At 39.5% G+C, this 14,648-nt stretch overlaps 1 protein-coding gene across 2 annotated transcripts in view; it reads right to left on the bottom strand.

Annotated features, from left to right (window-relative positions):
* TRPC5 (transient receptor potential cation channel subfamily C member 5) overlaps positions 1 to 14,648 on the bottom strand; it is a 269,057-nt gene that overhangs the window by 99,839 nt on the left and 154,570 nt on the right. For both annotated transcript variants that reach the window (XM_081124814.1, XM_081124813.1), the window contains one exon: positions 3,129 to 3,650. In XM_081124814.1, the coding sequence (XP_080980940.1) occupies positions 3,129 to 3,650 (522 nt within the window). The remainder of the gene's footprint in view (positions 1 to 3,128; positions 3,651 to 14,648) is intronic.

Here is a 14,648-nt window from a genome sequence, read left to right as displayed (position 1 = left end):
AGGATTGCAGAGTTCTTTAGTGGAAATGAAGTCACGATTCAGAAGAGATTTATATAGATTTTGATGAATATAAATCATGTTTTGCAGTCTGGAAGAAGTGTATTTGAAGTGCAAACCTTAAGGTATATCTAAATTTTCAAGCTTGCCCTGCTAATCAGTGTGGCTTAGTTTGAAGAGAAACTAAACTAAAATTGATCTGTAGTCATTGTTAAGGTAATTTATCTTGGAAAATTTGGAGCTAAATATATAAAGCCTGAAATAATTCTGAAGTCTCAGGCCATGTAATTAAATTTTGGGCCCTTTGGGGGTTTACAGGAAAGTATATTCTTTTCCATGAAATTATTGACATTGGAGTTGAGGGTCACTCACTATCCTTGCTGTATTTGCTGCAATCCTGGAGTTGGAGTTTGATGTGCTCTGACTGAAACTGTTCAGTCTATTAAATTCCAGAGTTCTCATTGATTTGATTCACAATGATGAGGGAATACCACCAGGCCTAAAATTGTTGATTTTGCATAAACAGTGCTTTTTGGATTGCTTTTACATTACTGCTGAATATCCATAATTTGGAATAGTTAAAAGGTGCTACTTTGCCTGTGTTATTGATTAAAAATAATGTTGTCTGTAAAATATGAAACTTTAATTGCATGAGCTCACAATTGAAAGAAAAGTGGACACCCCAAAACTTGTGCATCTTCAAAAAATGACTCCTGGTGGTGATGGTTGCCCAACACGTGAAAGTACTTAATGCCATTGAACTGTAAACTTAAAAATGGTTAAAATATAAATTTTATGTTATGTATATTTTACCACAATAAAACAAATAACCTTTTCCTCCACTTGAATGTACATAACAAATGGACCCCCAAAACAGTTTTGGAATCTCTGGTGCTTAATTAAGTGAGCAAAAAGAAATATAGTTCCTTCTTACATCCAGGTTGGTATAATGATAGCTGAGAAATATCTTGTATGAACATATAGTAACATAGAGACATTATGTAATAACAATAATAAGATAAATTATGAAATAAGAGACATAGGGAACAAAGTTTCAGGAAAGTAAAAGACTAAAACATGAGGGGAAAAATGAGGGTTGGAGGGCAGTGAATGTAGAACCCAACAGTAAGTCCATGGTCATATGCCAAGCAGATCCCCATGAGAGTAAAGAACTCATCACAATGGTTTACAAATGGAGAAGGAACTAAAATTGGCAAATGAAGATTATGTGAGCAGGAGTCAAGTGGTAAAGTAGTTGGGAGATAATCCATTAATACAAAATTGATGAAATATTGCAGTGAAATTGTTTAAAATTAAGTGTTCTGTCAATTTTCAGGGGGATGAGGGCCTAAAATTATGAAGTGTATCTGCTATCTAGTGAGGTAAGGAATGCAAACTGGAGTTATATTCTCTAATATCTATTTTTTACAGTTGTTTGCTCATTAACCATTTTGTTACCTGGAAACAGTTCATTTTCTAAAAATACCTGTAATCTTTTTCTCACAGTATTAGAACAATTTATGTAAAGTAAAAAACACACTGAAAGTATAATATACATCATTATTAGAAATATACACATAAATCAAAGTGAAGAAAAGTCAATTAGACCTTCTAGCAGACTACTTAACACAATTACTACTATATATCAACAGTAAGGCTGTGGGAGGGAGGAGGAAGTAAGGGAGAGGATGGGTCATTACTGTATCTATTACCTACAATTTTAGTACACAGAATCAGACCATATACCATAAAAATGAATAATAATAGCAGCTAATATTTATTGAATGCCTAATGTAGGCTGAATATTCTGCATAAGTATATTATGTTTTATTTAATTTAAACTTTATATTTTTCCAGGGGGGTAAGTGTTCCTGTTATTATCCCCATTTTTTGGAAGAGAAAAGTGAGGTAGAGTAACTTCAGGCTAAGTGAAATAACTTAAAGTGATTAGTGAAAACAGGATAAGGAAACTTGGGTGGGCCTATCCATCTGCTATCTCCCTGAATACAGTCTTTCAATATTCATGTTGTTCTTTTGTCATTTTAAATCCCCTTCAAGGTTGTCCCTGGTACTCATTTTTGCCTCATTTCAAAGGCATGGTATTTTTTTTGTTTGTTTGTTTCAGATAAAGAGACCAGGTGAGTACACAATATGATTTGCCTCAGGGTTTGGTGGACCCACGAAGGGGTGGCCCTGCCAGTTGCCCTTCAGATGGTAAGCACCTCTTGATTCAACCTATTTGAATCTGCCTCCTGGTAGTGTTGGAAGAAAGATGAAAATGGACATTAATGTACTTCCTGTGCCACACTAGTATTTTCTCATTTATTTCCTTTAATAACCCTATGAAGTGGAGGAATTACTGTCATCTTCATTTTATAAATGAAAACACTAATGTCCTGAAAATTTTGAGTGACTTTCTTCAGGTCATAGAGCTAATGGGTTGGAATTGCATCGTGTTGTTTTCGCTCTAAAGTTCCTGCGCTTTCTACTGTACCATACTGCCTCCTTAAAGAGTTAAATTAGGCTTCTGGGGTTGCTAGGAGTCTCCCCCAAATTGTTTGATTTAATGGTATAGAACATCACTGGCCAGATTGTAAATGTGACCAAGGTGGAAAACAAAGCCTTTCATTCTGTGTTCTGCTTGAACTGACCTACCTCAAAGTGGTAAACCCCAAAAGTTAGGAGGCCATCTTTCAAATGCATGCCTCGGCCTTCTTGTTGAGGGGCTTCCAAGGACATAGTTCTGTCAACAATTACCAACATCCAGACAGTGAGCCATCCATAATTACTGTGCCCCATGTCTACCATGAGCTTGTAAGCTCCATGAAGACAGGGTGAGTATCTAGTTTTTGTATCCTAAACAGCTAGAAGAATGCTAAATAAGCATTTGTTGAATTAATAAGTGCTTTCCTATCAAAGAGCCAGGTGATCGGTATTTTTCCTTACTTATCTGGCCATAAAGAAAATATGCAGAGGCTGTATGCACCTTGGATAAGTGGATCTGTTTTTGAGGCCTGTTTAACCATTTGTTTCTTAAAGGGCTAAGAGGTAGAAAAATGCTGACTCTGCTCCACTACTCTGGACTCAGAAGGGCTTAAGCTTCCCTGAAAGCAGAGAAGGACTCAGCTTACCTCTTTCTGGTGGTATTTGATTGCTACCTTCAGCTTGGCCAGGTCATGGCACTTCTGAGGGTCAAGGTCTTCACTATGGTCATCTCGATGGTTGAGAATGATCTCCAGTTCCCGGGAGCTCCGAGCTTGGTCCAGCAGGTCTTTCGCAAAGCGCTTGCACTGTTGGGAGAGCTCCTCATACTCAGCCTTGAACTCATTCTCTACCTTGCTGAGCTCCTTGAGCTCCCAGCCCAGGCGGAAAGCAGTTAGGATAGGGTCCTCGCTTGATAAGGCAATGAGTGAGGGACTTGCCAGAGCCTTATAGATGTTCAGACGGGAGCGGGAGTGACGCAGGCTGTCTACCTCTGAACTGGACACACACTCCACACAGTTGCAGCGGATCTGGTGAGGCCGTGGAATAGTGACCCGTTTTTGGACAAGCAGTTTGATGATTTCATAGTTGTTGGTGTGGGCAGCCAGCATGATGGGAGTGATGTCTGGTGTGAACTCGGAGAACTGGGTGTCCATCATCAAAGTAGGAACCTAGGTAAAATAAAACAAAAAGCATAAGAGGGCAGGATTAAGGATTGGAGAAAAAGGGAGCACAGGGCCCATCAATGTTAGTGAATTGGGAGTTGGAGTCACCATTCCTTTGTCAATTCTCCTCCTTACCATAGTGGCTATTTGTGAAATGCTTATTGTATGCCAGCCACTTTTCTTAGTGCTTTATGTGTATTTACTAATTTAATCTCCACAACAACCTTTTGAGGCAAATATTCTCCTCAAATGAATAAACACACACACAGAGGTTAAAAACATACCTAAGATTACACAGCTTTTAGTTTCAGAGCCAAGATTCAAATTCAGGCAACATGACACTAGACCATTTCTCTTAAAATTATGCAATCACAATATGCCCAATTCTGTCAAAGGCACAATGGGAGATACAGAAAAGTAAAGGACATTTTTCTTGACCTTCTGGAGCTTAGTTTGATAGATCAGACTTACACAAATTTGGTAAGTAGGAGTACATAATAGTTTGTGTTCAGTTTCAAAGGAGCAGCAGAGATTGCAGATATATGTTTTTATTGTTGACAGTATTACAGATGTCCCCCATCTTCCCTTCCTTTGCCCCTCCCCACCTAGCCCTCGCCCCACCCCAGGTCTTCACCACACTATTGTCTGTGTTCATGGGCTATGCATATATGCATATATGTTCTTTGGTTATTCGTTTGAAAAGCTAAAGGCAACTAGTAATCTTAAAGACCATGCCACTAAATCAAGCTAAAGAGAAAATACCCTCAAATGGTTGCACTGGCTTTGTATATATATAGAACATCAGGGCACCAAAGACTAAGGCGATACAATGTTCCTCCAACTTCCTGTAGGTCAAAACAAGGTAGATTGCATCCTTTATTGTCAGGCAGAAGTAGTCTGTAAGGGAGGACCTCTAGGCTTAGGAGAGGGATTACCAGTAGGAAAAGGAACTTTGATAAAATTGCTATGTCCATGATGTGATGCTTGGTGTAAATAGCAGGTATAGGTAAAAGGTATGGAGTTCTTCGGGTATTCAGGAGCATCTCTGGGTGAATGCAGAACCTGATCAATGAAGAAAAAATATTTGAACTTTAAATGTATCTTTTGGAACCCAGTTTGTTCACACTCGAACAGTGAAACTTAGGCAGCTCACTAGACCCAAAAAAGAGTCTCAGTATGGTAGAATCTAGAACTAGAGAATAAGGAGGACCAGAATATTCAGAAAAGGCCTCATGGAGGGGTGGGGCTGAGTATTCAAAGCATATATAGGATTCCAGGAAGTAATGAAATATTGATCTTTATACACTTTAAAAAAAACAATTTCAAATACTTATTTTAACTGGGGGAGAATATGGAAAACTGATATTCTCACAGAATAGACAAATATTATTTTAATGGATAGTTTCTTTTTACTCTTAATTTTTTTTTAGAAACCCACAATTGCTGGAGAACTGACAAAAGGATGAGTTACAGTTTTTCATCATCTTTGCCTCCTTCCTACCTTGGATGAAAGATTCCCAAACAGGAAAGTGTTCAGAAAATAGGGAATAGGAAAAAGGTGGAAGAGAAAGAGGGGGAGGAATGTGCAAGAAATCTGTTTCCTTCAGGAAATGGTTGCATCAGCCTCTGAATAGTTGAGAGCTGGCTGCATATTGGTCATCAATTGCTTGGATAAAGCAGCAAATAAACATTGTTAAACATTTAGAGGGAGCAGCAACAAACAAGACAGCAGGAAGTGAGCAACTGGCTCGTAAAGTAAATTGGACACAGGACAGAATAATTTCAGAAATTAACATATGCCTACAGGCTAAGGAAGAAGTAGGTCGGAGTGGGCCTGGTAATAAATATAAATACCACAACTAGCACAAAGCCTAGAGTTGGGAGAGATGGTAAGGGAAAAATGAGTCACAGTTGGCCCAGGAAGAAAGGAGCTCAAATCTAAGAATCTGCCAATTCTCAGTGGGCACGGGCATTCCTCAATCTCTGTCAAAATCTAGAGGCAGGAGATGGAAAAAAAAAAGTTAGTAGCACAGAATTCCCTGGGTTAGACTGAATGTATGTGTCTTCTCCCTACCATGGTGCTCTTCCTGTCCTTTCTCTCCACTTCCTTGCTCTTTCTGTTTTTCCTACTCTTTTATTTTCTTCTTTCTTTCTGTATCAGTGCTGCCTAGCCTGTCCAAGATACACAATGGTACTTGTGAATATTGCTTAGCCCTGTGTGTGTGATAAAGCTAAAAGGTTGCTGTCTATGCCTAGAATATGAAATGGTTTTCAGAACCATCTGATTCCGTTGTCTTTGACTTGGTACTCAACAAGGAGCGTCTGATTCTTCATTTAGCTTTCTGGGTATGTGACAGCAGAGATGAAAACTATTCAAAAGAAAACTGGTGTGCAGTGACCAACCATATCCTCCTACCCAGACTGCCCTTTCTCCTTCAGTCAGCCTTATCATTCACAGGTTGCTGCACCTAGATCATTCATTGCTCTCTGTGTGTATGTCCTTATGGGATCCCTGTGTGAAACAGTCTGCCTCATTTTTCTGCCAGCTAAGGGCAACTGTAAGCCATGGCTCCTTCAATAGCTAGTTTCTTTACTTGATCTCACTGCTTACTGACCACTCAGGTGTTGTGGGCACTAGGTTACATCCAAGATCTCACCTTTCTGGTACTGCCATATGTTGTTCTCTGATTATTTCACATATATCTTATTTTGCCCCTTCAATAAGGTTGTGAGCTCTTTGAAGGCAGAGCTGTCTTAGTCTGCTCTTGTTTTTCCCATAGTTTCCAGCACACTACTAGACACTCAGCAGGCACTCAGCAAAAGGAAATTAAGTTTCCAAATCTCAAATTAAGAAATTGACTCTCATTTACAAACCTGGCTCCTACAATTTGAGTCAATGTGAGCTAATTTCCTTGGGTCTTTCCTTCCCATGTCCAGCTAAGAAGGTAGACATTCCAATACTCTAATGAGGGTTAACAAGCAGACAGGTTCTATAAGGAATATCCTGACATCACAAAAGCTTAGGACAGTCCCTGCCTGTCATTTTCACTATTCTATTGCTTCAAAATGGAGACTCTGACCCAAAGTCTATAGATTTCTACTCCTCTTCTACTCTCTTCTTCCTCCTCTCTTCATCTTGCTGCTTTCGCCTTCCTAAACTGTGCAGGGACCATGGACTATCACAAGAACATCATGGTAAAGAAAGAGAGATTCTATAGTGAGGGTCAAAGGTTTCTGTTAATAATCAGGAACTTTATGATATGATTGACATCAAGGGCCAAACAGTTAATAGATACAAAAATGAAGACTAGGTTTGGATGCACATGCACAATTTTGATGAATAAATGGTAGGGACTGGTGAACTTTAGAGCACGTACCTTCTCAAGAGGGCCATCTGCTGCTCAGCTTCTTGTTGCTATAAGCACAAATGAGGGCCCAGTGTTGCAATTTTTAAAGAGAAATCAGAAATATGGATTTGGGGACAGAATTTTTTAAAGATATAAATGTTGGCTCAATAAGGTTAGAGACAATGTGCAAGCCAAACAAAATACATGTATGAAGGAATTTAGGCTTGAGTGAACCAGTTTGTGATCATTGAGCTAGCATATAAGTTCTGAGACTAATAAAGGAATGGGAGAGGGAGCTGGACATTTAAGCAGGAGCCAGATGATAACAAGCTTTGTTTGCCATGTTAAGGAACTTAATGTTATTTTTGGCCATAGGAAATCACTGAAGAGTTTTAATCAGGAAAGGTGCATAGTGGAATAAGAATTTTACAAAGATTAGTTTGGCCAAAGTGTGGTGAATTGGCAGTGGTAAGTGTGTTGCTAATCTTTAATAAGCAGCTTTCCACACAAAAAATCTTGATTTATAGTGTTTGCCAGTTTCTATGGTGTAAATATTCCCACTGTGGCCAATTTCAAGTTATCAATATGACATCATAAAACACAGAGTTGGGAAGAGATGGACACAACCAGTTCTCACCAGCTGGTGTAAGCCAGCTCCAGCACAACATTGGATGAGTTTCAGAAAGATAAAACTACTTAAAATATACACTAGTCTAGGTGAAGAGATGGTGAGATGTTAAACTGTGATTCTAGAGATATACAGGAAAGAACAGATTTAAACATTCATTGGATGTATCAGATTGTACTGGAGGGAGATGGAAATCAAGGAGGTGAGGTTTCTGGATTGCATGTCTGGTTGATTATGGTGTCACCAATTTAGATAGTGAATACAGGAGGAAAAGCATGGTTAGGACTTTTTAAAAGGTTCAATTTTGGACATGTTGAGTTTCACATACATATTGGGACAGTTGCAGCAAATTGTATAACTCTAGCATGAATCTCAAAGGAAAGGTCAGGACTGAAAATGTAGATGTGAGAGTTCTTAGCCTATAATAGTTGAAACCAAGAGAGTGGATGGGATCAGCTTCCACCTGCTCCAGCTTCCCCATAGTTAGGCCTGCTGATCTACCCCAAGGACTCAGTCCTGTCCCAGTTTCCAGAGCAACTGAAGCTTGAAATAGGAAGCACTCAAGTGGCCAGCCTCAGCCTCCTTCATTCCATCTTCCAATCATTGGGGATTTGCATTATGACACTCTCCTTGTTCTGTTAGTCTTTGAATCCCAGCTTCTTCCCCACCTTAACCCTAGTTTGTAAAACAAGATTTCTCCCTGGATCCCTATGAGTTTCTGTTCATGTAATGGGCCCAATAGCCCAGGCCTAGAATATTTTCTGAATTATCTGTGCCTTTGATCATCTTTGAGTTATTTTATACCTTTGTCAATTGTAATGCAAATATTTCTTGTCTGGCAGAATGCAATTATTGCCTTGTGCATCTACTTGTAAATTTTTTTCAGCAATCCTGATGGCCTATATCAGGGGCCAACAAACTTTTTATTGTAAAAGATAAGATAGTAAATATATTACACTTTGTGGACAATGCAACTCTGCCATTGTAGCAGGAAAACAGCCATAGGCAACGGATAAATGAATGGGTATGGCTGTACTTCACAAAATTTTATATATAAAAACATGCGACAGGCTAGATTTGGCTTTTAGGCCATAGGTTGCAGACCCCTGGCCTCCTGGTTCCGTCGCTAATTAATGAGTTAAACAAAAATTTTGACATGTGTTCTCTTGAATTTTGCATGTAGATCAGGATTTAACCATTTAAAAAATTATCCTTTAACAGCTAATTGTGCTCAGATTGAGGTCATGTGGAAAATTCAATTTTATTCTTTTCATATCAAATTTTGCTTCCCCTTTGAACTCCAAAATTATACTGAATGGTCTTGGGCTTACCATTAAAAATCCTGTTTTTTAAAAGGAAAAAAGTGTGGTGGGGGCTGGAGAAAAGGGAATGAAATAAACACACCAAGAAATTAAATTTGGTTCATATTACCTACAACTGTACTTCTAAAGAAACCTGATACATAAAACAACTTGATTGAGTTTTTAAAATTTGCAGTGATGTGACTTGGGCCATGGCCATTAAAGAATACATTTCCTCTGTCTCCCTGGGGCTTTGTATTCAGGCCTTAATGAGTTTGCCCCTGGATCTGCTCTAGGTCTTCCTGTTAAAAAGCTAGCACTGTATTCTAGAATCCTTCAGGATTTATGAGCACAGGACAGAGTTGCTGGACTCAGAGCTCATCATATGAAACACTGGCAGTACAATGAACAGAGAGAGCTCAAGTAAGTTCTTCATATTTTCAGCTATATTCCATTGCTGGAGGACACAACAGAGGAATAGATGATGCTCCACTTTCCCCACTCTCAGAACTGACTAGAGCTTTTACAAGGTTATTGTTCTCAAGGGGCCCAAATGATACATTCATTTCCATTAACCTCATGGTTGGACACAATCTACTAATTGGAATTTTTCTGAACCCTATTGTTACCAGCCTTAGGCAGACATCCTTGCTGGAGTTTATCACAGACTTCTGAAATTAAACCCCCCAGTGGGCAAACCCTTATCAGGAGCTACCTTATTCATACCCACAATGCCGTCTGGTCATAGGCTAACCTATCCAATTGGCACTTCCTCACATGAATGGCCTGACAGTATCATGTCTGAAATAAATCTCCCATTTTGTGCCGGGATTTAGTGAAATTGCAATACCTCTTTTTCCATATGCTGGGCCTCCTCCTCCTCACCCTAACATGCTAGATAAAATCAGTGCTCAATCTTTTCAGCAGTTCGAGGGACTGTTGGAAAGGAAATTTCATTTTTCTGTATTACTCAGAAATGAAGAACACCTGCATCTAATCACATCATATTCCAGCTACCCACTCTGCTTTACCTATAGATTAGTTAGCTAGTAGTGGTGATGCAGGAGCTTACTCTGGAGTAGCCATTGGCATCAGATGGGAAATAATGTTTCCCAGACTCTGATAAGAACAGAACCATCAGAATTAAGATTTGGTGTACCATCTGAGCTGATGTCAAAGCCAAAGTGTATATAATTTAGATTGGAAGACTAAAATGGACAAAACTTATTTGGGGATAATGTCACAAAACATGCCCTGTGTTTTTAAAAAGTCAATATTGATATGTAAAAATCAATAATGTATATAACAACAGCCAACATTACCCTTTGTAACAAGGATAAAAATAACATTAATGGCTACTAGTTATGGAGAACTTTCCATATGCCAGGCACCATTCTAGAGTATCTCATTTAGTCCTCCCCTTGACTCTAAACATAATAACTATCCCCACTTTACATCTGAGGAAAGTCATCCATAGAGAAATTAAGTGCCTTGCTCAAGGTCACATGTCTAGGAAGTAGAGTTGCCAGACCTTGAACCCAGGCAGTTTGGCTCCAAAGCCTGTACTGTTAACCAGTATGCTGCTTCACTCCCAACTAGTGAAAGACCAACAACTTGATTTATTATATCAATAAAAAATCTACAATCATAATATTGAATATTCATACATATCATAATTATGTATTGCAGGTTTTATTGAGTAATAATTAACCTCATCAACTAATATTCTACCTTAAACCCAGATACACATTATGTAGCATTACTAAAGATTTGGGAGCCATTCTTAATTTCTTACCAGATAGGGGTTCTTAATTTTTCAAAACACAAGAGCTAACTCTATGAGAAAATAATACATGGCTAACACCATAGGCTGTGAGAGTTTATAATTTCAAGGTTCTAATCAAGGAAACCTGGGAAGGCATTTTTCTCAAATCTAGATAGTCACAAAGGGTCAAATGAACCATTCTATGCATTTCCCTTGCAAAATATGGGTTATAACGAATGATGGGGGCATGGACTCCCCAAATAAGGTGAGCTTTGCGATGGATATTAGAAATAAAGGAAGAGGTAAAGGAAGCCAAGGCAGGAAGGGGATATACTGTGGGTGGTCTTTGGGGAGCCAGCCCTCTGTGAGGCCATTCTGTAAGAAGTGAAGTTATGGCATTTCTTAGGAAATTATAAAAATGGTGCAACAAGTCAAAAAATCAGTAAACCAGAACATGTGGGTTATTATGGATGTGGAGAAAATGTCAGAAGTGAAGTAATAGTCATTGTGTCTCTAGCATTGCACAGAGGAATGGAGCCCTGACCTGCTGGTATGAGTGTAGTTTACTTTGCAGGTAGCCCTCTGATGGCTCTTGGTACAAATAGCTCTTTAGGAAAGCCATTGTTCTTGATTCATTTTTTTATAAGTCACCATGTAATTTTTAAATTTAATTTATCTTGTATATTGCTTTACTGGAAAGAGGATGCTGCCAAGCTGATTTAGAGTTTTCTATATCACTGCTCATCATGTGGACTAATGTGAGTTCAGGTAGAATGATAAAGGTTTCTGGACAGGGCTGAAAATCCAGATGCAGAAACCTTGGGGATCAACCAGAGCACAGGACCATGTGAAGGCCACAATAAGCAGATTGATATCAACTATATGATAGGATTCAATACAAATAAACATTTATTATTTTCTAATTTTTCCAGTGGACACTGATCTTGATAGAAACACTTCTGCCAGCAAAATAAAATCAGAATGAAAAAAGAGGATCTTTCATGCAAAAAGAGGAGCCAAGACCCCTTATTTGTTTTAAGTAGTTCACAGCCATACAATTGAAAAGTATGTTCATTGCCATACAGTGAAAAATTGGTAGGTATTATTGGGAGTCCCAGTTTAGGCCTAGAAGAGCTTAGGTGATAAAAATTAAGCTCAGTTGGTTCTCAGAGTATAAAGGAAAATTTTAACGGGTAATTCTCCACCATTACTCTCAAAAGCAGTGTGGAATAAACCTGAATAAAGAATATGGCCTTTAAATAGGCTTGTGGTAGGTAAGAGACCTTTTTAAAAGATGTAAAGGAAACCAGACTAGAAATATAGAAGCAAAACTTATGTGAAATAATGTCAAGTGTACTCCTTTTGCCAGTCATGATTTTTATTTCATGCTTCATATACATGACAAATGATGTTTTGTTTTAAAGTTGTGCAGTTCATATGCAGACATTGGATTCAAGGGTTATATGACTGGAGGACAACGCTTGGGAGAGGAGATTTTGTCACATTTCTCAAGCAATTATTGCACCCACATTTCTGCTTATGTTAGTTATTCACGCTTTAGGCAAGCCTGACAGCTGGCAGTATTATTCAGAGATAGAATACTACTGCTCAACAACTACTTTAAATGTAGCCATAGTCCCTAAGGTTGGAGAGGGTGTTAATTTCTCTTTACATGATTATCTTTGATCTTTTCAGAAAAGGAAACATTATAAGGTCAACTATCTTCCATTTTCCAAATCTCCAGATAGTGGTAAAATATCTGCAGGGTTGAATTTTGCATATTTGGCCCTGCTGATTGCTGTTACATAGAGGCATTCAGTGTACAAAGTACAGTGAAAAGTAGGGGCCTATTATGTAGGGTGGTTTAGAGATTCCTCATGCTCAGGCAAAAAAAATATTTTGATTTATCATCTAAATTATCAAGTTTGGTATTCTGGAATGAACATGGTAGCTTTTAACTTTTCCCATGAAGAAAACACATGAAAAAATGTACATAAATTGCAGCATGGAGATATTCAGGAGACCTAAGATCTAGCCAAATGACTGACTCAGGCCAATGGGCTTTACAACCCAGATTTCTATCTTTGAGGAACAGGAGAAGGTGGTAGGGGAAAGCAGGAATACTTTCCATGCTATCAATGTCAAAGAAATGTGGCCCTAATATTTCTGGCCCCTCTAAATAATCCCTTATGGTTTTGAAGCTGTAAACATATCTAAATTCAGTCCTTTTGAGAATGCATTTACTTTCTTACACTGTATCACCTTTGGAGGTAATAAAGTCAGCCATTTTATTGCACATTGTCATTCATCCTAAAACTTTAGCAGGTTTGAGGTTTTCAAGATGGTGGTGGAGTAGGTGGAAATTTCTCTCACCTCCTCCCTGAACCAAACTGGAAATAAAACTAAACTGGGGAACATTCACCCTGAATTACCACCTGAAGACTAGCTGAAAAAGTGATTTGCAGGTTCACAAGAGGGGCTGGCCCCATTCCCATGGGTGGCAGGCTGTGGTTGCAGAGGCATATCTCCGCTGTGGGGGGGTTGTTCCCCCTGAGAAGAGTGAGGCTTGGACCCCAGACAGAGCTCTCCAGCCCAGAGGGCAAGAGGTGGAACAACCACCCACCTAACACCCAGTGGTAAAAGGCAGCAGTTTATGCATATATGCATATAAGTTCTTTGGTTCATCTCTTCCCACCCACCCACCCACCCACCCTGCCTTCCCTCTGAGATTCATCAGCCTGTTCCATGCTTCTATGTCTCTGGATCTATTTTATCCATCAGTTTATTATGTTCTTTAGATTCCACATATGAGTGAGATCATGTGATACTTGTCTTTCTCTGACTGGTTTATTTTGCTTAGCATAATACTCTCCAGGTCCCACCATGCTATCCCAAATGGCACAAGATCCTTCCTTTTTACAGCTGCATAGTATCCTATGGTGTAAATGTACCACAGCTTTTTTATCCACTCATCTGCTTACGGGCCCTTGGGCTGTTTACAGATTTCAGCTATAGTAAATTGCACTGCTATGAACACAGGGGTGCATATATCCTTTCTGATTGATGTTTCAGGATTCTTAAGATATATTCCTAGAAATGGGATCACTGGGTCACAGATAATAGTGTGATGAAGGCCTGGGAGGGTGGGGCAGGATGGAGGGAGGTCACTGGGGAAAAAGGGGGACATCTATAATACTTTCAACAATAAAGATAAAATTTTTAAAAAGGCAGTGGGACTTCTATCTGCCAGGGAGGGACAGAGCATGCTGGAGGCAAAGCCATTTTTTTTTAAGGGGCCAGTGCTCAGACTTTCATTTGCAACCACTCACCCTGAGCTTTGGTAGAGGGAGGGCAGTGCAGACTGGAGTCACCTGAGGAAAGTCTGGGGTGGGAGGCATTGAGAAGAAATGTGAGAGAAGGGCTGCCAGGATACCTGTGCTTAGTAATTTCTCCTCAATTATTACAGCAGCCATTTTTCCTAAGAGACTCAAGCTCCACCGAGCAGCAACAGCCTGAGGAAAGGCAATTACTCCACCCTCTGGGATACAGCTTGCCTCACCCTGAATCTTGACCTCTGCTGAGGAGGCAGCATTGGAGGCCTGGACTATGGGCCTGGGCAGACTCAGGAGGTGTCAGTGACTGGCTTTGGGGTAGAATCATTTTCCCTACTTTCCTGGGGATCTCTCTGGTGCTTCCTCCTCAGGAGAGAGCTGATAGAAACTCCTGGCTCCTGTCAGACCCCTGGCGTGCCTATGAGAGGCTTATTCCAACTGAGGACAGGGAAATATTCTGGGACAGACTCAGACATGTGGCTCTGGGACTTAGGAATACACCCACCATCTTCCTTGAATTCTAAATGGCACTCTCTCCTCACGGGAGATCCAGAGATCCCATCCTCCCGATTCCACCAAAAGCCTTTTCAGAAACAGTCTTTTCAGTGACTAAGTCTGATAGTTGGTTGGC

The sequence above is a fragment of the Miniopterus schreibersii genome (assembly GCF_964146895.1).
Source record: "Miniopterus schreibersii genome assembly, chromosome: X".
Classification (NCBI taxonomy): Eukaryota; Metazoa; Chordata; class Mammalia; order Chiroptera; family Miniopteridae; genus Miniopterus; species Miniopterus schreibersii.
The sequence above is the reverse complement of the archived record's forward strand: the minus strand, read 5'-3'. Positions and strand labels throughout refer to the sequence as shown.